The sequence below is a fragment of the Rana temporaria genome, chromosome 3 (genome assembly GCF_905171775.1).
Source record: "Rana temporaria chromosome 3, aRanTem1.1, whole genome shotgun sequence".
Lineage (NCBI taxonomy): Eukaryota > Metazoa > Chordata > Amphibia > Anura > Ranidae > Rana > Rana temporaria.
In genome coordinates this window covers 86,405,145-86,429,323 of record NC_053491.1, presented here as the reverse complement: position 1 = coordinate 86,429,323, position 24,179 = coordinate 86,405,145, and the positions used below count along the sequence as shown (strand labels likewise).

The 24,179-nt window shown below is 44.7% G+C and overlaps 1 protein-coding gene across 1 annotated transcript in view; it reads left to right on the top strand.

The window, feature by feature from the left end:
• LOC120930356 (olfactory receptor 5I1-like) overlaps nt 1-24,179 on the top strand; it is a 29,604-nt gene that overhangs the window by 2,202 nt on the left and 3,223 nt on the right. Inside the window, exon 2 of the mRNA XM_040341554.1 lies at nt 16,214-16,345. Coding sequence (XP_040197488.1) covers nt 16,214-16,345 — 132 coding nt within the window. The remainder of the gene's footprint in view (nt 1-16,213; nt 16,346-24,179) is intronic.

Sequence of the window (24,179 nt, the reverse complement as noted above, 5' to 3'; positions counted from 1 at the left end):
TCAGTGATCGTCGTTCCCTCTATCAGGGAACAGACGATCACTGACATTGCCACAGAGAAGAACCGGGAAGGTTTGTTTACACTCACCTCTCCCCTTTCTTCAGCTCCTGTGACCCGATCGCGGGACACCTGTGCTGATCGGGTCCACAGGTCCCGTGGGCGCGGTCACGAAGCTTCGGACCAGGTCGCGAGCGCGCGGCTGGGCTCTTAAAGGGGACGTATATATACATCCATGTGCCCAGCCGTGCCATTCTACCGACGTATATCGTCGTGCGGCGGTCCTTAAGTGGTTAACCATGCAGTCAAAACAATCCACAGTCCACTCAGTATGGAAGGGGGAAACAGAAGAACAACCCATAGTGTAGTATTAAAAGTTCTGTTTTTTAATAAAGGTTAAAAATACTTACAACAAGCAGGGGTAAACTTGCACAAAATACAATCAAACACATGCAGCACAATTTTGGTTTTAATATTCAAATTTTAGTCTGTGGATTATAGTATGATGAACTCCTATTGCTAAAGATGAATTTTGAAAGCTCAAAGTATGAAAGTATAACTAAAAGCAACTTTTTTGTTTTTGTTTTGGATAGAATGGAGAGGGATTAGAATGCTTGTAACTTGTTATTGCTATCTTTGCCCCTGTTAGAGCTGGCTCACATTACCGTGACCTGGGGGGCGACTTGTGTCACCCCATGTCGGGCGACATGAGAAATTACATGCAAGTGAATGAGAGCCATCTTAATGCACACTACTAAAGTCGCTCCGACTTCAAGGTGACTTCTAGGCGACTTGTACCCATTGATTTCAATGGAAGTCGCCTCCAAGTCGGATCCCCTGTCTTAACTGAAGCAACTTTCCTGGAAGAGAAACAATTTTTCTCAGGCAAACCCCTCCCTCCCACAGAGCTGATTACTGTTTAATTGGCCACTGGCAAAGTCGCCTGTCCTGGAGGCGACTTGAAGTCACCTTGTAAGTCGCTCCAAGTTGAAGTTGCCTCTCAAAGTCGCGCCCAGAGTCGTGTTGCCCCTGTGTGAACCGGCTCTTAGGGAGATTCACTCTCTTTATTTGTCCTGTTTACCATTATCACTGAAAGTGAAAGTAAAAGAAAATCACAAATTTTGGGTTGTCCAGAGAAAATTAATAGAAGGGAAAACTTCTAATGGGGACACAAGTTCTGGTGACCTTGGAGACCCCAAGGAATTCCTTTAATTTGCAGGGATTTCCTCTAACTTCCTGTTTGACTATGGGACAGGAAGTGGAGGGAAATCTCCACAATGGGATACAGATGGCAAAACAAATCTGACAGGGGTTATAACCCTCCCTTACTCTATCCAAAATGAGGAAAAAATCTTTGCCTATAGATCTACTTAACGGTATATTGCTGCTAATGCTCATCTCTTCTTTTGAAAACGATAGTTGCTTGGTTGCCATGCTGATTCTTTAACTTTAGCACATTATGAGCCATTGGCCAAGCACAAGTTGATCGGAAATTTCAGCCAACTTTTATTTGCTGATCAATAAGACAGAGTTTAATTTTTTTTCTTCCCTCATTTCACCCAAATGCCAATACCGGAACCCCTTAGTTTACCTTTACCACACTAAAGCTGGTCAAACACAATTAGAATCTCGGCTGGTTCGGCAGAACTGCTAATGGGCAGGCTGAATGTACCAAGTATTTTGAGCAAACATCTTGGGTGCAACCAGCCTGCCGGACTATCTTGTGATTATTGCTAGTGGCTGCATAAGCCACTAGTGATAATCACTGTCCTCTCCCAGGGGTGACAGCTTCTCCTGCCCCTCAAGCCTGGAGAAGACAATGGCTCAGCAGGATAGATAGATAGATAGATAGATAGATAGATAGATAGATAGATAGATAGATAGATAGATAGATAGATTACAACAATTGCTAGATATGTCTAGCAATAAGTGTTTCAGGTTAACTACAGGTACGCCTAAATTAAGGCTTACCTGTAGGTGCTTGAAATATCTCCCAGACCTGCACGGTCTAGGACAGGGATCCTCAAACTACGGCCCTCCAGCTGTTGCGGAACTACACATCCCATGAGGCATTGTAAAACCCTGACATTCACAGACTAGGCATGATGGGAATTGTAGTTCCTGAACAACTGGAGGGCCAAAGTTTGAGGACCCATGGTCTAGGAGATATTTGCAAATTGCCGTACGGCAATTTGTTCTGCGCATGCGCCAGAGTTAAAAAGGGCATGCTGTGCCCTTTTTTCTAACTCGGGTCATGCCATGAGTGGAGGCGCGGGAGTGACGTCACGCGACTCCGGCCACTCACAGACCTGGAGTTCGTGGTCCCGGAAGGAAGAGGGGTGAAGAATGGCCACTCGTTACTATTAATTATACAGATGGCAAAACAAATCTGACAGGGGTTATAACCCTCTCTTACTCTATCCAAAATGAGGAAAAAATCTTTGCCTATAGATCTACTTAACGGTATATTGCTGCTAATGCTCATCTCTTCTTTTGAAAACGATAGTTGCTTGGTTGCCATGCTGATTCTTTAACTTTAGCACATTATGAGCCATTGGCCAAGCACAAGTTGATCGGAAATTTCAGCCAACTTTTATTTGCTGATCAATAAGACAGAGTTTAATTTTTTTTCTTCCCTCATTTCACCCAAATGCCAATACCGGAACCCCTTAGTTTACCTTTACCACACTAAAGCTGGTCAAACACAATTAGAATCTCGGCTGGTTCGGCAGAACTGCTAATGGGCAGGCTGAATGTACCAAGTATTTCGAGCAAACATCTTGGGTGCAACCAGCCTGCCGGACTATCTTGTGATTATTGCTAGTGGCTGCATAAGCCACTAGTGATAATCACTGTCCTCTCCCAGGGGTGACAGCTTCTCCTGCCCCTCAAGCCTGGAGAAGACAATGGCTCAGCAGGATAGATAGATAGATAGATAGATAGATAGATAGATAGATAGATAGATAGATAGATAGATAGATAGATAGATAGATAGATAGATAGATAGATAGATAGATAACAACAATTGCTAGATATGTCTAGCAATAAGTGTTTCAGGTTAACTACAGGTACGCCTAAATTAAGGCTTACCTGTAGGTGCTTGAAATATCTCCCAGACCTGCACGGTCTAGGACAGGGATCCTCAAACTACGGCCCTCCAGCTGTTGCGGAATTACACATCCCATGAGGCATTGTAAAACCCTGACATTCACAGACTAGGCATGATGGGAATTGTAGTTCCTGAACAACTGGAGGGCCAAAGTTTGAGGACCCATGGTCTAGGAGATATTTGCAAATTGCCGTACGGCAATTTGTTCTGCGCATGCGCCAGAGTTAAAAAGGGCATGCTGTGCCCTTTTTTCTAACTCGGGTCATGCCATGAGTGGAGGCGCGGGAGTGACGTCACGCGACTCCGGCCACTCACAGACCTGGAGTTCGTGGTCCCGGAAGGAAGAGGGGTGAAGAATGGCCACTCGTTACTCGCGAGGAAGACAGGAACATTGCGGGCTTTTCCTGCAGGTAAGTGTCACATAATGGACTTCTATGCGATGCATAGTAGCCCATTATGCTTTACCTTTGCTGGGAAACAAAGAGGAAGTAACACCCATCAGGGTTTACTTCCTCTTTGATTTGTTAACTAATGGCTATTTCAATCAATTTGCTTTGTTGATTTGGTATTTTATCACCTGGTTCAGACTGACACTCCTTGTTCCATGAAATAATAGGATTTTTAATAGGATAATAGGATTTTTAATACAGCTTACCTGTAAAATCCTTTTCTTGGGAATACATCACGGGACACAGAGCCTTAATTACTTAATGGGTTATGCAGTCACCACAGGTGATTCTACACTGGCAAACCCAATTAAAATTGAGTTCCTCCCCTATATAACCCCTCCCAAATGGAGAGAACCTCAGTTTTGTAGCAAAGCAATAAGTGTTCCACGTTAACTTCGAAGAGGGGTGGGAGCTCTGTGTCCCGTGATGTATTCCCAAGAAAAGGATTTTACAGGTAAGCTGTATTAAAAATCCTATTTTCTTGATCATACATCATGGGACACAGAGCCTTAATTACTTAATGGAATGTCCCATAGCAATGCTAAAATTTGAGGGGAGGGGGACACAAATCAGAATAAGACCGCCAGCACACTACGCCGGAAGCCGGTATCCTCGATCCCTCTCACATCTACCTGGTAGAATTTAGTAAATGTATGGACGAAGACCAAGTAGAAGCCTTACAGATCTGAGCCATGGAGGCCTGGTGATGCACTGCCCATGAAGTACCAACTGCTCTAGTCGAGTGCACTTTCACCTGAAGGAGGGATCTTTTCTAAACCATAGGACAGTGGTTCTCAACCTTCCTAGTGCGGTGACCCTTTGATAGAATTTCCCAAGTTGTGGGGACCCCTAACAGTAAAATTATTTTCATAGCGTGGGGTTGTCAGCACCCAAGGCAAGACAAGTAATTTGCACCCCTAACCCACGGACATTTGAGTCCTTTCCACTGGTACAGTAATAAAACCCCCTTATGGTACATTTTAGGATGTACTACTCTTTCTTAGTTCTCCTCTTTTTGCCTTTTATCTCTATGCTTATTTCTTTCTTTTTTTTTCTAGCCCTCTTTCTTGTTCTTTCTCTTCCTTTTTCTTCCTCCCCTCTTTCCTCTCCCTTCCATTTATTTTCTATTTTTATTTCTTCTCTTACTACTTGGTGGGGGGAATGGGATGAATGGCAGTGCTGGTGGGGGGAAGGGGATCAGTGGCAGTGCTGGGGGAGTTCTGATCAGCCAACTTAGGTGCTCTTGATCAAGGTCATCTGCTGCTCTGAGAACTTTAGTGGGGACTTTTAATGGCAACTATAATCACAGGTAGTGTTACTCACCATCTCCGACTTTGTGGTGTCACATAGCAGTGACACCTATGCTGAAATCAGAAGATATGGTCTTCTCTAGCCCCTCCCACTTTACATTTCTTGCCAGTCAGCTGACCTCTAGTCTCTGTCCCCAGCCATGCCGTGAACTGAATGGGTGACCACTGGCTCCAGGAACAGCCCAGCTGGATAGCCACAGGCTCATGGGTCCGACCCCCAGGTTGAGAACCACTGCCATAGGACTAATGAATAATGACTTGTCGAATCCACCTTGCAATAGTGGATTTTGATGCTGCCTGGCCCTTCTTTGGGCCTTGTGGCAGAATGAATAGACAATTTGTCTTCTTTATCTGAGCCATAGCTTGCATATAAACCTTTACTGCTCTTACAACATCTAGAGAGTGTAGACTCTCTTCCTCCGCAGCCTGCGGATCTGGAAACTATATCTTGGTTCAGATGAAAACCTGAAACCACCTTAGGTAAGAAATTTGAATAAGGCTGCAGGACCACCCTGTCTTCATGAATAATCATATACAGTTCTTTACACGAAAGAGCAGCTAATTCCGATACCCTCCTAGCTGAGGATATGGCTACAAGAGCAAACTGTTTCTGTGTCAACAGACTTAGAGAAACTTGGTGTAAAGGTTCAAAATGTAGCTTCTGTAAAACAGACAACACCAAATTCAAATCCCATGGGCACACAGGAGATTAAATCGGCAGATTCAACCATAGTGCACACTGAACAAAGGCCCTGACTAGGGAAGGAGAGGCAAGTGGTCTTTGAAAAAATACAGACAAAGCTGAGATTTGGCCCTTGATAGTGCTAAAGGCCAACTTCATATTTAAGCCCAACTGAAGAAAGGCAAGAATCCTATTAATGGCAAACTTTCTAGGGTGCCACTTTCTGGGTTAACACCAGGAAACATATGCCTTCCATATTCTGTAGTAGATGAGCCTGGAGGCCAGCTTCCTAGCATTAACCAGAGTGGATAGGACTGGCCCTGAGAGCCCAGGTTTTCTCAGAATGTGGGTCTCAACAGCCAAATCGTCAAATTTAGACTTTGTAAAGCAGGATGGAATATTGGACCCTGCAATAGTAGGTTTGGGCGTAATGGAAGAACCCAAGGTCTTCCTACTGCCATCCTTACAACTTCTGCATACCAGGGTCTCCTGGGCCAAGCCAGGGTGACCAAAATCACTGACTTTCCTTCTTTCTTGTCTCTCTGAAGGAATCGTGGGAGAAACGGAACTGAAGGGAACGCATAAATCAGGGAATACTGATCCCATGAGATTGTCAGGGCATCTGCCCCTTGAGCCTAGGGATCTCTTGTTTATGACACAAAACTGTCCAGTTTTGCATTGAACCTGGAAGCCAACAGGTCCACATCTGGGGTTCCCCATTTCTGACATATGATTTGAAACATGTCACGGTGTAGAGTCCATTCCCCTGGACTCAGTTGCTGGAGGCTTAAAAAATTTGCCTGCCAATTTTCTACCCCGGAACGAAGACCGCAGATAGGCGAGGAATATGCCTTTCTGCCCAGGCCAAGATGTGATTCACCTCTTTTTGGGCATTCAGACTTCTGGTGCCTCCTTGGTGAGTGATATAGGCCACCGCTGTAGCATTGTCGGACTGAACCCGAACAGGCCAGCCTTGCAGTCTTAAGACCAAACTGTTGATGAGTAGGACCTTTTCGCCCTTGGACCACTTCCGTTGGGCAGATGCTTCTTCTAGCACTGCCCCCAGCCCAGAAGGCTGGCGTCTGTGGTCACCACTTTCCTGGTAACTGGAGTGAAGGATTTGGCGAACCCCTGGAGATAAGATCATAGGAAGATCCAGGGCCTGAACATCTTTGTTCCAAGCTGACAGAATTCCACCCTGTAATGGTCTTGAGTGAAACTAGGCATAAGGGACAGCCTCGAATGAGGCTACCATCTTTCCCAATAATCTCATGCATAGAAGGATGGAAGGCCGTCTTTTTGCCTTTACCACTCGGACCAATTCTCCTATGGCTTTTGCCTTCGGCTTGAGAAGTAATACCTTGCTTAGGGTTGTGTCTATAATCATGCCCAAGTATTCTAGCCTTTTTTGAGGCTGCAAGGAAGATTTCTTCAGATTGAGGACCCAGCCTAGGTACTCTAAATATTCCACTGTGCTTTGCAAGAGTGGCCCAAGTGTGCGGCGGACTGATCTATGATCAACAGATCGTCCAGACATCCAGATGATCCAGATGATCTCTGATGTCTATTGATGCCAGGAATTCTCCTCCCTGAAGGGTGGAAGCAACTGAATGAACAGACTCCATGCGGAAGGAGCGAATGTTTAGAAACTGATTTAGACTTTTCAGATACAGGCTAGGTCTGACATCCCGTTTGTTTTTGGAACCGTAAACAGGTTTGAATAGAATCCTGACCCCTGATCCAGGGGCTAACTCCATGATTACCCCTTGAGACAACAGGTGTTACAAGGCCAACAGTAAAGGCCTTCTTTTTTCTGGATCTTTGGCAACTCTTGATCTCAGAAAACGGGGTGGCAGAAGTTTTCTGAACTCTAGCTTGTAGCCTGAGGATACTGTGGCGCTGACCCACTTGTCCTGAACCTCGTCCTGCCAGGCGTTTGCAAAATGCAGCAGGCTTCCCCCCACTCGGTCGAGCAGGGGCATCCCTTCATAGCGAAGTTTTGGGGGTCTGTTTAGACCTTGGACCTCAAGTTATTTTCTGCCCTTGGTCTTGGCTCTTTGTCAGGAAAGGTTCCACTCGCTGGTAATACCATCTGATATTTGGCGTGCAGTACTGATGTCCACCAGCAGGTGTCTCCTGGCAGTTTGGAACTGTCAGGAGAGCCTTTCCCTGCTGGTGTTATGTGATCTTTGGGCTGCAGTACTGGACCTGAACCTGATAGCAGGTAATGGTATAAAAACCTGGCAAGTTCAACATACTTTGCCTTGGCTTTGTCTTGAGCCCTGATTGGAACTTTGAACCTGAACCTGACTCTGACCCTGATCCCGATCCTATTTTTACCTGTTCCTGTCAGTCCTGTATCCCTGGATCCCTGCCCTGCTATCTGATCCCTTCCACCCTCTCCCTGTTCATTGCTCTTTGTCCCCCATTTACTGATCTCCCGTTATGACCCTGGCTTAGCTAGACTACGATTCCGGTGTTCCCTTTTGGCTATATTTATTTGTCTGATTATTGTTATTTTGGGGTCTTGTCTAATATTGGTTTGTTGTGCACTGTGTATTATTGGAGGTGGTTGTGTTACATATTATTGACATTTCATTAATAAATTATTACTTCACCTATATATGTCTGGTTTACTTGTGCAGTCCACACAGTTCTGATCACATCTGATTCATGACACTCTTCTTCTTAAAAGGTAATAGAGTAGACTTGCCTCTGGTAATCTTTTGGATGTATTTATGCAGGTCATCCCCAAACAGGCGTTCTCCCCCAAAGGGGAACGCTGCCAAGTATTTCTTGCAGAAAGCCTCGGTCTCCCAATATTTTAACCAAAGGGACCTGCGCATGTGTACCTGCAGGAGATTTAAGCGAGATGCTTGTTGAACAGAGTCCATAATCGCATCAATCGCACAGCACAAGGCCTTAGGAAGGTCCTCATAAACCTCAATCTCCTCTGTAGGGAGGAGGTTAATCATATGCTTCATTTGTTCCTTGAGGAACTGACATAGACCAATGACTAACTCCAGATTGTACTACAGCCCTAGCCATCGCAGAGGAGGCTTTTAACCTCCCTGGCGGTATGATTATTTCAGAAAAAAGGTGCTGAAAGCGGTACCATTATTTGCAAGGAAATTTGGCGTTTTATACTGTAGGCCTGTAATTCTTAGGAATAACTCATTTAAATCTGACCAAACAAGAGTCTAGTAGGCATCCCGGGTATGACATTTTTTTAAAAACAAAATTATAAATTATAATATAATAAATAATTATAAATAATTATAACAAAAAAGAATATAATTATAATAAAAATTATTCAATAATGTAATCAACTCAAAATCACTGAAATTTGCTCAGTTGCAGAATTGTCGCGGTCATTACTTTTATTTTTTTATGACGAATTTCCCTACAAATCGCTATCGCACAATTCTGCAAGTGATTATAATTTATTATTGCTGTTTTCTAGCTGCTCTAAAACCATTTTTGACATAATTTTTGGTTGCTATGGACAATCTACAGTTTTCAGGCAGAAAGAACAGTTTTTATGATATAAAAGTACATGTAGGACACTGGGCAGACCACTAGGGACAAGGGGGTGTGTATTTTTTACATACAGTACTGTAATCTGTAAGATTACAGTATACTGTATGTATTGTGTTTGTTTACCTTTTTGAATTTGGCGCCGTTCTCCACTCCCGTGCGTCGTAACGTCGCAGGGAACGGAGATCGGCGGCACAGGAGGACACTGTGTGAATCGAGCGAGGTCCCGCTCGCTCACACAGCGCGGTTGCATCGCTGGATCCAGGGACAAGGTAAGTAAACACTGCCTGTGGATTCAGCAAGGCGAGCCCGAGTCTGACTCAGGGTTACCGATCGTAGCCAAAAAATCTCACCCCGAGTCAGACTCGGGAATACCGCCAGGGGGGTTAATAGGGACTCCAGCTTTTTATCAGTTGGATCCTCAAAACCCTGCGCGTTGTCTAAAGGACGGGTCAGGTTTTTGTTTGCAGAAATAGCAAGAAATAGCTGCATCAATAGCAGGTACCCCTCATTTCTTGGTAAAACCTTCCTCCATAGAATAAAGGAGGGAAAACTGCTTAGAAGGAGAAAACAGTTTGTCTGGGTGAACCTAGTCATTAGGGATGAGCCGAACACCCTGCCCCCACCCCCCCCCCCCCCGTTCGGTTCACAGCAGAACCTTCGAACGGACCGAAAGTTCGGGCGAACATTTAGAACCCCATTGACGTCTATGGGACTCGAACCTTCGAATTCAAAAGTGCTAATTTTAAAGCCTAATATGCAAGTTATTGTTGTAAAACGTCTTTGAAAACCCGGGTCTTGCCCCAGGGAACGTGTATCAATGGAAAAAAAGTTTAAAAAAACTGTTGTTTTTTCAGGAGTAGTGATTTTAATGATGCTTAACCACTTCCAGACCTGCGCACGACGATGTACGTCCTATTTTTAAAGATTGATATCTCGGTAACGGCAGCAGCTGCTGTCACAATCGAGGTATCAATCTTTAGTGTGCGCGGTCTGGAATCCGATAATGGCGGTCTCCGTGGCGAATCCCCTGCGAGATCACCGTTATCGGTGGCGGGAGAGGGGCCCCCCCCTCCCACCGCTCTCCCACGCCCTCCGCCGCTTACCGGAGCCGTCGGTAGCGGCGGAGGCGATCGGATGCTGTCGGCTGGTGAGCGGGGACGAGACTGAAGGAAAAATCTCCTTCGCCCGTCCCCATAGCTCGGCTGGGCGGAAGTGACGTCAAAACGTCAGTCCCGCCCAGCCTCTTAAAGAGACAAAAAATTTTTTTTGGTCATTTGAAAAAATGACATTTTTTATTTTTTTTATATTTTTTGCATTTAAGCCCAAATATGAGATCTGAGGTCTTTTTGACCCCAGATCTCATATTTAAGAGGACCTGTCATGCTTTTTTCTATTACAAGGGATGTTTACATTCCTTGTAATAGGAATAAAAGTGATCAAATTATTATTATTTTTTTTTCAGTGTAAAAAATAATAAAATAAATAAAAATAAATAAGAAAACAAAAAAAAAAATTTTTTAAAGCGCCCTGTCCCGACGAGCTCGCGCGCAGAAGCGAACGCATACGCGAGTAGCGCCCGCATATGAAAACGGTGTTCAAATCACACAAGTGAGGTATCGCCGCAATAGTTAGAGCGAGAGCAATAATTATAGCCCTAGAGCTACTCTGTAGCTCAAAAAATGCAATCTCTAGAATTTTTTAAACATCGCCTATTGAGATTTTTAAGGGTAAAAGTTTGACGCCATGCCACGAGCGGGCGCAATTTTTAAGCGTGACATGTTGGGCATCATTTTACTCGGCGTAACATTATCTTTCAAAATATATAAAAAAATTGGGCCAAATTTATTGTTGTCTTATTTTTTAATTCAAAAAAGTTAATTTTTTCCAAAAAAAGTGCGCTTGTAAGACCGCTGCGCAAATACGGTGTGACAAAAAGTATTGGAATGACCGCCATTTTATTCTCTAGGGTGTTAGAAAAAAATATATATAATGTTTGGGGGTTTTAAGTAATTTTCTAGCAGAAAAAAATGTTTTAGTCTTGCAAACACCGAATCTGAAAAACACCTAAGGTCTGGAAGTGGTTAAATAAAATAAAAATAAAAATTAATTTAAATATTGTACCTGCTGGGTGTCTATAGTATGCCTGTGAAAACGTCTTTGAGAACCCGGGTCTTGCCCCAGGGAACATGTGTCAATGGAAAAAAAGTTTTTAAAAACGGTCGTTTTTTTCAGAACTCTTGAAAAAACAACCGTTTTTAAAACTTTTTTTCCATTGATACATGTTCCCTCGGGCAAGACCCATGTTATCAAAGACGTTTTCACAGGCATACTATAGACACCCAGCAGGTACAATATTTAAAGGAATTTTTCATTTTTTTTATTTTTTATTTAAGCATCATTAAAATCACTGCTCCTGAATCTTTAGGTGCAAACTACAGAGCACACAGCCAGTGCACACCAAGTAGTTTTAGGTGCAAACTACAGAGCACACAGGCAATAAACCACGTAAGAATACTGCAGCTAGCACAATCACCTGCCTGCCAGTAAATTAGGAAGAACTGATCTAGCTAAATATAGTGTATAAATATATGTACAACACCTGGGATGTATTTATATCCTCTACACACTAACATTAACTGACTAGCCTGCCTGCTCTATCTACCTGCAAAAAATGACACTCTCTCTGTCCTCTCTTAACCACCGCAACACACTACACAAGGCCGACCTGCAGGCGGCCTTTTATAGTGTGGGGCGTGTACTAAACCCCCTGAGCCATTAATAGGAGCAACGTAAGTCACTCCGACTTAGAGAAAGGTTCCTGTACGACTTTGGGGGCGACTCGGGGTGACTTGCATTGACTTCAATACAGAAGTCATTTTGCAAGTTGCCTCTCAAGTCATCTTGAGATTGCCTTGCCGAGTCGCCCCCAAAGTCGTGCCGCCTGTGTGTGAACCAGCTCTTAGAAATGTATGTATGGATTGCATTGGTTGTTACCGATGTGTGCTGAAAATTTCATAGCACCTTTAGAAATATATTTTCATAGAAAAATTATGGCGTGTTCAATACTTATTTAACCCGCTGTATGTGGCACTGATACTCACTGCACAGCTGATTGTGTGTTACCCTGGCTTTCAGTAACATGCAGTAAAACATGTATTTTATTGTAATGCACAGTTCTGAATGGGCCCTTTGGGGGTTATTTACTAAAGGCAAATCCACTTTGCACTACAAGTGCAAATTACAAGTGCAAAGTGCACTTGAAATTGCACTGAAAGTGCACTTTGAATTGCAGTCGCTGTAGATCCAAAGGGGGACATGCAAGGAAAATAAAAAACAGCATTTTAGCTTGCACATGTGTAGCGCCCCCTTTACTTTCAGTAAGGGCACTACGCTAAAGTTAGTGGGGGAATGGGAGAGGTAAGTTGCTATCATTCTTGATTGTGTTCAATTTGGCTGTCGCCAATTCTGTATTGTCCTGTGGGTCAGTCTGTATGTCTAGAGACATGGTCTCATCTCTGGACAGCAGATGGCGTCAGAGGGGATCCAGGCGGAGCCACTTCTTCCCAGCAGCCAATGAGAGGAGTTGAGCCTCGCTGTGCATGCTGGGAGGGGGTATTTCTGTGGCGGAAGCCGTTGTTCTTGGGTCTTCCCGGGTTCCTGGTTCCAGGTGTGGCACCCACCTTTAGAATGTGCGCACATCGCGGGCCCCGCCACTATGGCCTACCTGGCCTGGGGTCGCGCGCAACGCAGAGCTCCTGACTCTGGGCCCTCATGGCCTGGAGCGACTGATGCCACCAGGGGCCCCAGTGACTTACTGGGTCCCCAACTATACTGAAGAGATCCCAAGCTATGTGCTGTGCGGTGGGGGATCGGCTCAAGGAGAACCCGGAGGCAGGTTGTCTGAGAGACTTGAACAAACCATCAGGGATCTGGGTAACCGAAGACTGGCAGATAACCTTAGCACTGTCAGTCGGTGACCCCAAGGAGAAATACTGGGGAGGATTTGCTCTGCTGTTCACCATTGTCAGCATTGAGCCTGTGGCAGAGGCCTCATCTGGCATCCTATTTAAAATCAGAGCCAAGTCAGTGGCAGTGACTTGTTCTTCTCAGCAACTTTAAAGTGACAGTTCAGCTGCCAGGCTCGTGGCAGGAGTCTGTCCGGGGGCACTCTACTCACTCTGGCTAGAGTGGCGACGAACTGTATCTACTACTACTGAAAGCAGGATTGCTTTCTTCTTCTATCCAGGCCTGATACTGCAAGGTTCTCTCACTTCATCAACCTTTCCTGTCCTACCTCATGTTGATGTTGGTCGTGTTGGGCCGTGAAATAAAGCATTTAGAAAACCTATTTCGCTGATTGGACATTCGTTTACTGCTCTGCTCACTGCTATCACCCTAGACAACGATTAGAGGTAATTTAATTTGCCGATCCTAAAAACAACCAGCGGCTCCTGAGGGGGGTAGCGATACACATGATTGGATAATAAAATCAGCAGAGCTTGCCCTCATTTCAGATCTACCCCTTAGATTTACAGCGACTGCACTTCCAAGTACACTTTCAGTACAATTTCAAGTGCACTTTGCTCTTGTAGTGCAAAGTGGAGTTGCCTTTCGTAAACAACCCCCATTGTGTTTTGGATTTGTGGCAGAAGTGAGACATGCAGATACCTTCTTTGTTAAAGCGGTTGTAAACCGCATAAACTTTTTTTTTTCCCCCCAAACCTGCAATGCAAAAGGCATAATAGGCTAGTATGCACCGCATACTAGCCTATTATGAAATACTTACCTCGGAACGAGGTGTGTACCACTTACCTGGTCCACGCCGAGCAGGATCTCATCTTGCTCCGGCGTGTGTTCTGGGTATCGCCGCTCCAGCACTGTGATTGGCTGGAGCGGCGATGACGTCACTCCCGCGCGCGCGCGCGGGAGATTTAAAATCGGCAGGGTCCGGCGATGCCGGTCCTTCAGCCGTGGATTCCCCCCTGCGCATGCGCCGCCCGCATTGCGGGGGTGATATCTCCTAAACCGTGCAGGTTTAGGAGATATTCCCCTTACCTACAGGTAAGCCTTGTTGTAGGCTTACCTGTAGGTAAAAGTCCAAATAGTGGGTTTACAACCACTTTAAGAAGACTCTACCGTGTCTTAGTCCACCTCACCACAATCTGTCAATAAGTACCGTATATATCAAAGAACACAAGTTATGTAAACTAACAGCAAGCAATGAGATCTTTATCTTTATGAAGTGACAGTGATACAGATCAGCGGAACACGGAAGTTATGGTGGGAAAGTGATGCAAATGACATTTATACTCTGTAAAATGATGTGGTATTTACTATTGCTATAAAATAGATAATAAACTAGCTCACTCTACTAACTCCAATCCAGTGGACACAGCCCCCGGTGTTGTTGTTTCCAAAGTCTTTTAGGTACTGGTTGCATCTGGCTAATAAACCCTGCAGCAGTGGCGGCTGGTGCTCCAAATTTTTTGGGGGGGTGCAAACAAAAGGAAAAAAAACATAAATTGCAGCCTCACTGTGCCCATCAAACACAGCTACTGTGCTCATCAATTGTCGCCACTGTGCCCATCAAACGCAGCCACTGTGCCATCAATTGTCGCCACTGTGCCATCAAATGCAGCAACTGTGCCCATCAATTGTCGCCACTGTGCCATCAATTGTCACCACTGTGCCATCAATTGTCGCCACTGTGCCATCAATTGTCGCCACTGTGCCATGCCATCAAATGCAGCCACTGTGCCATAAATTGTCGCCACTGTGCCATTCCATCAAACGCAGCCACTGTGCCATGCCATCAAGCACAACCACTGTGCCATCAATTGTCGCCACTGTGCCATGCCATCAATTGTCGCCACTGTGCCCATTTATTGCCGCCAGTTTCCCCCCTCAAAAACTGACAGTTTGCTCAGTAAAATGCCGCCAGATTGCCCCCTCAAATACCACCAGATGGCCCCCCCCGCCCAGCACTTACCTTTCCCGGGTCAGCCATCCTCCCTCCACACTCCCTCAATGTCTTCTCCCGCCCTCGATTCAGCCAATCAGGTTACCGGTAACCAGACCTGGTGAACCTGATTGGCTGAGACGCGTGTCAGTGTTAACCAGGGAACGCACACCCTGTGTGTCCCCTGGTTAACTGTTTGGAAGCCGATTAGAGCCCACAGGCTCTGATAGACACTTGAAAAACCAACCAACTGCTGTTATTCAGATGGCTGGCCTCACCAGGGGGCAGGCCATCTGAATAGTGGGCGGCAGCGGTGCCGGCTACAATACATAAATTCATGCAATGCATGAATCTATGTATCATTGACTTGAGTAACAGGTGCAGGGGAGAGAGGGGGTGGCGCTCCTGCGCCCACTATGGATGAACCGCTACTGCCCTGCAGAGACATCCACATTTATCCAGCACTGGTTTATTGGGAGACATTAAATAGAAGAAATAGGACTGGGGGGGGGGGGGGTATTAAAACTCAGCTTCCAGGTTTTTAATGTCAAAGCCCAACTGAACAAGCTGAAGTTGAAGCTGATTGGCTACAATGCACAGCTGCACCATATTCTGATTCTCCAGTTTTAGTAAATCTCCTCCAGTGCGTGCCAGGGCTTCTCTCCGAAGAAATATCTCCAGCAGGTAAAACCTGTTGTAGCCCATAGACTATAAATTGTCTCCCAATTCAGCCATTTTTTTCTGTAATCTAATGACCATGGGCACCTGTAGACTTTAGGGTTTAGACTTTAGGTAGATGCTTTATTGATAATAATGGGTTGTGTGCTTTAGGCTCCCTTTACACAGAGCGGAGTCTGTTCCAATCAGCAGGGGATCTATGAGCAGCTAATAATTTCCCCTGGGATTAATAAAGTATTCTGAATTTGCTGAATTGAGTTGAACTGAACGGATTTCAGTTTTTTTACATCCTTGCCTGTTCAGTTTGTGACTGGCAAAAATGGGCAGATCCAGGGCAGCCAGATGTAAACAGACGCCGCTGTCCAATAACATCAGGCTCCCTTCAATCTATCAATTTTAGATCCGGAAAAACAAAAAAGTATGCATGGATGGACTTGGAGGTAAGCAGGTGTTAACATACAGAAGTCTGTTTTTATCTTCCTGTCCATAGAACTGCACAGAGCTTTTGATCAGGTCAGCCAGAAAAACAGACAGGTGGACCTGATTGGAATGCCCGTGGGCCCTTCAAAAAACAACTACATTTGCCATGATCTTTTCCACAATTTATATGAAGTATTGGATGGTAAATATATTATTAAAGCGGAGGTCCACACAAAAAATGAACCTCCACTTTTCGGAACCCTCCCCCCCCCTCCGGTGTCACATTTGGCACCTTTCAGGGTGAAGGGGGTGCAGGTATTTGCACCCACTTCCGGGAACAACTGCTGGCTTTTAATAAAAAACTATTTGTGGGACCTCCACTTTAACTAGTCTCCCACAGATAAAGGAATACCAGTACCCCTCATACAGATAAGAGACAGAATGTACTAAAACACTTTGGGGGAAATTTACTAAAACTGGAGAATCCGATGCAACTGTGCATGGTAGCCAATCAGCTTCTAACTTCAGCTTGTTCAATACAACTGTGACAATATAACCTGGAAGCTGATTGGTTTACATGCAGAGCTGCACCAGATTTTGCACTATACAGTTTTAGTAAATAACCCCCCTTTGGGGTTGATTTAGGCTGCATTCACACCTGAGCGTTTTGTCGCCTGAAGCATGAAGCTCCAAAATGCTAGAGGGGAAAAAATACATTATTCTCTATGGAGATGGTTCACATCTCCACTCCAAAACGCCTGAAGCCGAACGCCTGCAGCTCAAACAAGTTCCGGACCCTTTTTTGTTGCGCGAATTGGGCGGATTTGGGCATTTTATAACGTTTTTGTTCCCATAGAAAGTAATGGAAATGCTTGATTAAAGCGTCTAGCGTGACAACGATCGTTTCTACTGGCGTTTTGTCGCTTTAATCTGTTCTGTGAAATAGAACATTTCACCCAGGCAGAAGATAAATCTACAAACATAGCAACAAGTGATGAAAGAGATGATAATTTTTCCTATTGGCTAAAATAAAAAACGTTGAAGTTCAAAAACGTCGGACAACGCTGTATGCAAACGCGCAAACACGTGTGCCAGAGCTTAGTAAATGAGGTAACGCTTCACTTTGCAATGAGTGTCCAATCACATGCAAGGAAAAAAAATGCATTTTTGCTTGCACATGATTGGATGATGGAATTCAGCATAGCTTCTGCTCATTTACTAAGCAAAGTGCAAAGTGCACAGTGTATGTGCCTTTAGTAAATTAATCCTCTTGGCTTGATCACAAAGGTTACTAATGTTTAGCAAGACTGAAAGAATCTCCTACTTGGCTTGATCCTTATCAGGCCATCCCTATCCACTCGTTCATTGGCTTAGGGATGTGCAGCTTTATTCTATTATTCTCTTCAAAGTAAAGTTTGCCCTTGTAAAATATGTTTTTAGCTTTGGATAGCATGTAAGTACTATAGCAAGTAAGGACTAGAGTCGCTGTCAGGTTTTTATTTCTGTCTGTGCTTCATTAACCCTCCTAGCGGTATTCCCGAGTCTGACTCGGGGTGAGATTTTCATACCAAAAGCGGTAACCCTGAGTCAGACTCAGGCTTGCCTCACTGCAGCAGCAGACAGTTACTTACCTTGTCCCTGGATCCAGCGATGCCACCGCGCTGTGTGAGCGAGCGGGACCTCGCTCGATTCACACAGGGGGTTATTTACGAAAGGCAAATCCACTTTGCACTGCAAGTGCACTTAAAAGTGCACTTGGAAGTGTAGTCGCTTTAAATCTGAGGGGTAGGTCTGAAATGAGGGGAAGCTCTGCTGATTTTATCATCCAATCATTTGCAAGCTAAAATGCTGTTTTTTAATTTTCCTTGTATCTCCCCCTCGGATCTACAGCTACTGTACTTCCAAGTGCACTTTCGAGTGCACTGGCAGTGCACTTGTAGTGCAAAGTGGATTTGCCTTTAGTAAATAACCCCCATTGTGTCCTCCTGTGCCACCGATTTTCGTTCCCTGTGACGTTACGACGCACGGGAGCGGAGAACGGCACCAAATTCAAAAACGTAAACAAACACATTACATACAGTATACTGTAATCTTATAGATTACAGTACTGTATGTAAAAAATACACACCCCCCTTGTCCCTAGTGGTCTGCCCAGTGTCCTACATGTTCTTTTATAAAATAAAAACTGTTCTTTCTCCCTGCAAACTGTAGATTGTCCATAGCAACCAAAAGTGTCCCTTTATGTCAAAAATGGTTTTAGAGCAGCTAGAAAACAGCGATAATAAATTAGAATCACTTGCAGAATTGTGCGATATCGATTTGTGGGGAAATTCGTCATAAAAAAATAAAAGTAATGACAGCTACAATTCTGCACCTGAGCAAATTTCAGTGATTTTGAGTTGATTACATTATTGAATAATTTTTATTATAATTATATTATTACTTGTTATAATTATGTATTATATTATAATTTATAATTTTGTTTTTAAAAAAATGTCATACCCCGGGATGCCTACTTGTCTCTTGTTTGGTCAGATTTAAGTGAGTTATTCCTAAGAATTACAGGCCTACAGTATAAAACGCCAAATTTCCTTGCAAATAATGGTACCGCTTTCAGCACCTTTTTTCTGAAATAATCATACCGTTAATTAGATGCATCTTGCCTATTTATCCTGGAAACCACTGTCACTGGAACTGAAAGTAAGGCCCCTTTTACACTTGTGCGACTTGTTCTGCTACTTGGGACTGCAAAGTCGCATGACAAGTCATACCCCATGATTTCCAATGAGTACCATTCATATCTGTGCAACTTCAAGTGGCACCGACTTCAAAGTAGCCTCTGTACTATTTTGGTCCAACTTGGATGTGAGTTTAGGCCCATAGACCTCAAGCATTCCCTGAAATCACGTCAAAATCGTGGCCGCAAAATCGCAGTAAAATCGTGTTACCTTCAAGTTGCTGCAGTGTGAAAGGGGGCTAAAGAAAAATCCTCAGCAATGACATACCGGTTGGCAGGTAGAACCACAGTGTCTAATGGGGACCAGCCATCCATCCCGTGGCAGGAAAGTTGCTTTTAGCAAATCGATTTTAAGCAAACAGGTAACATTGATATGTACAGTATTTCCATACTTTTGTTGCAATATAATAATCAGAATTGAAACACATGAATTTATTAGTACTATAAGACTAAATGTTTGAAAAAAAACTGGGCAAAACTCTAATGCCGTGTACACACGACGAGAAAAATTCAATTTTTTTAATTGGTCGAGAAAAACAGTCATGTGTAGGCTCCAGAGCATTTTTCTTGATGAGAAAAATTGGCGTTAAAAATTTAGAACCTGCTCTATTTTTTCTCGTCGTTTTTCACGTAGTGAAAAAAACGTCGTGTGTACGCTTTAAAGCGGAGGTTCACCCAAAAAACAAGTATATAACATTACATTCTGTATACCTCAAACATGTACAGTATGCTGTTTTTTTTTGTTGGGGGGGGGGGTGTACATATGGTATTATGGCTATTTTTCACCTGGCTTCCGGGTACTAGCTCCCGCGGAAGTAGGCGTTCCTATGCAGTGGCGCAATGTCCTCTGGGACTTCGCCCAAATGATTGACGTGCCTGACAAAACCACCCCCCCGGCGGATAAGGCGCGTCACGAGTTTCCGAAACTAGCCAAACTGCGAGTCAGCTCTATACGGCACTATACGGCGCCTGCGCACCGACTAGGAGCCGTGTAGAGCTGACTGCACAGGCACCGTATAGAGCCGACTCGCAGTTCGGCTAGTTACGGAAACTCGTGACGCGCCTTATCCGCCAGGGGGGAGTTTTTGTCAGGCACGTCAATCCTTTGGGCGAAGTCCCAGAGGACATTGCGCCACTGCATAGGAACGCCTACTCCCGCGGGAGCTAGTACCCGGAAGCCAGGTGAAAAATAGCGATATAACCGTATGTACACCCCCCAAAAAAAAGTGGTATACAGAATGTAATGTTATATACTTGTTTTTTGGGTGAACCTCTGCTTTAATGAGGGGGGGGGGAACGTGCATGCTCAGAAGCAAGTTATGAGATAGGGAAATTAGCATAAGCAGCCCAAAGGGTGGTGCCATTCGAATGGAACTTCCCCTTTATAGTGCTTTCATACGTGTTGTATGTCACCGCGCTTTGCTCAAGCATTTTTTTTCACCATCGTGTGTATGCAAGGCAGGCTTGAGAGGAATCACGTCGAGAAAAACATAGTTTTTTTCCATACCATGAATAATGGTCGTGTGTATGCGGCATAAGTCCCAACAGTCCCAAGCTGATTCAAACACTGGGCAGAAAGGTAGTGTTTAGCCGCATACACATGGTCGGAATTTCCGATATTCTGACAGTGTGTATGCTCCATCGGACATTTGCTGTCAGAATTTTCGACAACAAAATGTATGAGAGCTGGTTCTCAATTTTTCCAACAACAAAAAGTTTTTGTCGGAAATTCTGATCGTCTGTATGCAATTTCCGATGCAAAAAAATCCTACGCATGCTCGGAATAAATTCGATGCATGCTCGGAGTCATTGAACTTCATTTTTCTCGGCTCGTCGTAGTGTTGTATTTGACCGCGTTCTTGACGTTCGGAATTTCCAACAACATTTGTGTGACCGTGTGTATGCAACACAAGTTTGAGCCAACATTCCGTCGGAGAAAAATCCACGTTTTTGTTGTCGGAATGTCCGATCGTGTGTACGCGGCATTTGACTCAGCTTAGAACTGCTGGGACTTGAAGTTCCATTTTGTCTGTGTGCTGCCAGTTGGACACTGGATCTACTGAGACTTGTAGCTCTGTATAGGTTGTATCTACTACTATCTGGACACTGGATCTGCTGGAACTTGTAGCTCTGTATAGGCTGTATCTACTACTATCTGGACACTGGATATGCTGGGACTTCTAGCTCTGTAAAGGCTGTATCTACTACTATCTGGGCACTGGATATGCTGGGACTTCTAGCTCTGTATAGGCTATATCTACTACTATCTGGGCACTGGATATGCTGGGTTTTCTAGCTCTGTATAGGCTGTATCTACTACTATCTGGACACTGGATATGCTGGGACTTCTAGCTCTGTATAGGCTGTATCTACTACTATCTGGACACTGAATATGCTGGGACTCGTAGCTCTGTATAGGCTGTATCTACTACTATCTGGACACTGGAACTGCAAGAACTTGTAGTATTGGCTGCATACTACTATCTGGACATTGGGATCTCTGAGACTTGTGATACTACCCGAACACAAGTGTAATAGTTGCTGGCAGTGGCGGTGTGTCCATAGAGGGCGCCGGAGCGCCGCCCCCTCTCGCTTCCGCACCGCAACTGATACAATACATAGATTCAAGAATTGCATGAATCTAAGTATTGCCGCTGCCGCAGACTATTCAGATGGCTGGCCCCCTGGTGAGCGCCGGCCATCTGAATAACGGCAGCTGGTTGGCTGTGGAAGTGCCTATCAGAGCCTATCAGAGCCAGCTGTAATCGCCTTCCAAATACTTATCCAAGGGATGACCGGGGGGTGCGTTCCTTGGATAAGACTGACAGGCGTCACTTTCACCGGTTCTGGTCACCGGTAACCTGATTGGCTGAAGCATCATCGAGGGCGGGAAAAAAGATCTAGGGACTGTGGAAGGAGGATGGCCGACCCCAGAAGGTAAGTTCCGGGCAGGGGGGGCAGCATTTAACAGGGCACAGTGGCAATAATTACAGGGCACAGTGGCAACAATTGGCACAGTGGCAACAAAGGGCACAGTGGCGACAAAGGGCACAGTGGCGACAAAGGGCACAGTGGCGACAATTGGCACAGTGGTGACAAAAGGGCACAGTGGCGACAAAAGGGCACAGTGGCGACAATTAAAAGGCACAGTGGCGACAATTAAAGGGCACAGTGGCGACAATTGATGGGCACAGTGGCTGCATTTGATGGCATGGCACAGTGGTGACAATTGATGGCACAGTGGCTGCATTTTATGGGATGGCACAGTGGCTGTGTTTGATGGCATGGCACAGTGGTGACAATTGATGGCACAGTGGCTGCGTTTGATGACATGGCACAGTGGCTGCGTTTGATGGCATGGCACAGTGGTGACAATTGATGGCACAGTGGCTGCGTTTGATGGCATGGCACAGTGGTGACAATTGATGGCACAGTGGCTGCGTTTGATGGGCCCAGTGGCTGCGTTTGATGGGCACAGTGGCTGCATTTGATGGGCACAGTGGCTGCATTTGATGGGCACAGTGGCTGCAATTGTTTTATTTTTTGTTTGTTTTTTTGTTTGTTTGCGCCCCCCCAAAAATGTTGAGCACCAGCCGCCACTGGTTGCTAGAGTTGTTTGCACCCCTGGATTCTTATTTTGTAAATCATTGGAAGGCTGACCCACGCTCATTAATTATATCTCCTCCATTCTGGCCCCTTCTGCCCTATCCTGTGCTGAAATCCCCTTAATTGATGCCCTGCATATTGGGTCTGCTTAGCCTAAGTCTGCAGTCTCTTTACACTCCTAGATTGTCAAAAACACAATTATATGCCCATATTGCCCTAAATTATACAGGAAATGTGTAGGAGGAATGAAACAGTTAACAAGACAGGATGCATTTTGTAATGCAGACATTCCTATACTGGTAGCTTATCTGATTATTATAGTTATATTATTGTGGGAATTTTTCTGTACTGCAGTTGACTGTATATGTTGTTTGCATAACTGGTTATATTTAGCAGGAGACATGTCTGTTAGGAAAAGTTATTTTTAGTTTGTTCAATAAAAAAAGGAACATCACCTTTTTGGTATTGAACTATTTACATTTTCAAGAGATTTGCTTACAGCCTTACAAATGGTATAAGTATGAGGAAATATGTTATAAAAAGCCTTGTTATATGTATATTTTATGGCTGTTTTTATGAACTGCTTTTCTTCTTGAAAGTCCATATAATTCTATTTTCAGGCATGACTGAAACCTTTCAAGGTGAAATCCTTCCTGAGCTCATTTGGCTGGGCTTTTCCTATGGGTCACAGAAGTGCAATTCGTTTTGCACTCCTGGGATCCGTTTTCAGCAGAGAGCGGGACAGGAATCTGACACCCGTCCCAGCCTCTAAGCGACTCGCTGAGAGCCTGAGATGTCTTCTCCCCACCCCTCCACAGCTCAGTGCTCCAGTGAGCATGGGGGGGGACAGCATTCTCCAGTACCACCCGGAGCATGCTGGGACTGTGACGTCATAAGAGGCCTATATAATTTGCCACGCACCGCACACCCGGAATTACAGCGGGAGGGAGCGTTGAGTCAACATCGAAGAGGAGAAGAAGGCGATGCAGAAGACCGGGCCCCCACTGGTGAAAGAGCTAAAAGAAGACAGCAGTGAATTATTATGAATTACATAATATTATTGAGGATGGTAGGGATCAAAGAATTTTGTCCAAAAAGGAAGCATCCTATCTTGACCCCCTTTTTTGCAGAACACCCATCATACACTTCCTACCCAAAATCCATAAAGATAGTACCAATCCGCCATGGGACGCCCATTGTAAATGGGATAGACTCCGTGACAGAAAGGTTGGGAAAATACATTAATTCCTTCCTCTGCCACAGGTTGTTAAGACTCCTGCTTTCTTGAAAGACACAAAGCATATACAGATTCTACAGACCAGAGGAGTCGCGATGGGGGCTCATTTCGCTCCCAGTGTGGCCAACATTTTTATGGCCCATTGGGAGGAAGAGGCCATTTTTCTACATCGCCCTCCTGAATTGGTCTGTTATTGTCATTTTATCGATGATCTCATTATGGTTTGGGAAGGTGACAGATTGTCTTTAGATTCCTTTATTAGTTCATTGAACAATAACAATAAGCATATTTCTTTGACATGGACTATCGACCACGAGAAGGTAGTCTTTTTAGATTTAACCATCACCAAGGATGTTGATCAATTCAAATAACAAATTTCTTTAAACCCACTGATCGTAACGCTTATATTCCCCTGGGGAGTTGTCACCACCGATCGTGGTTGTGTAAAATCCCCAG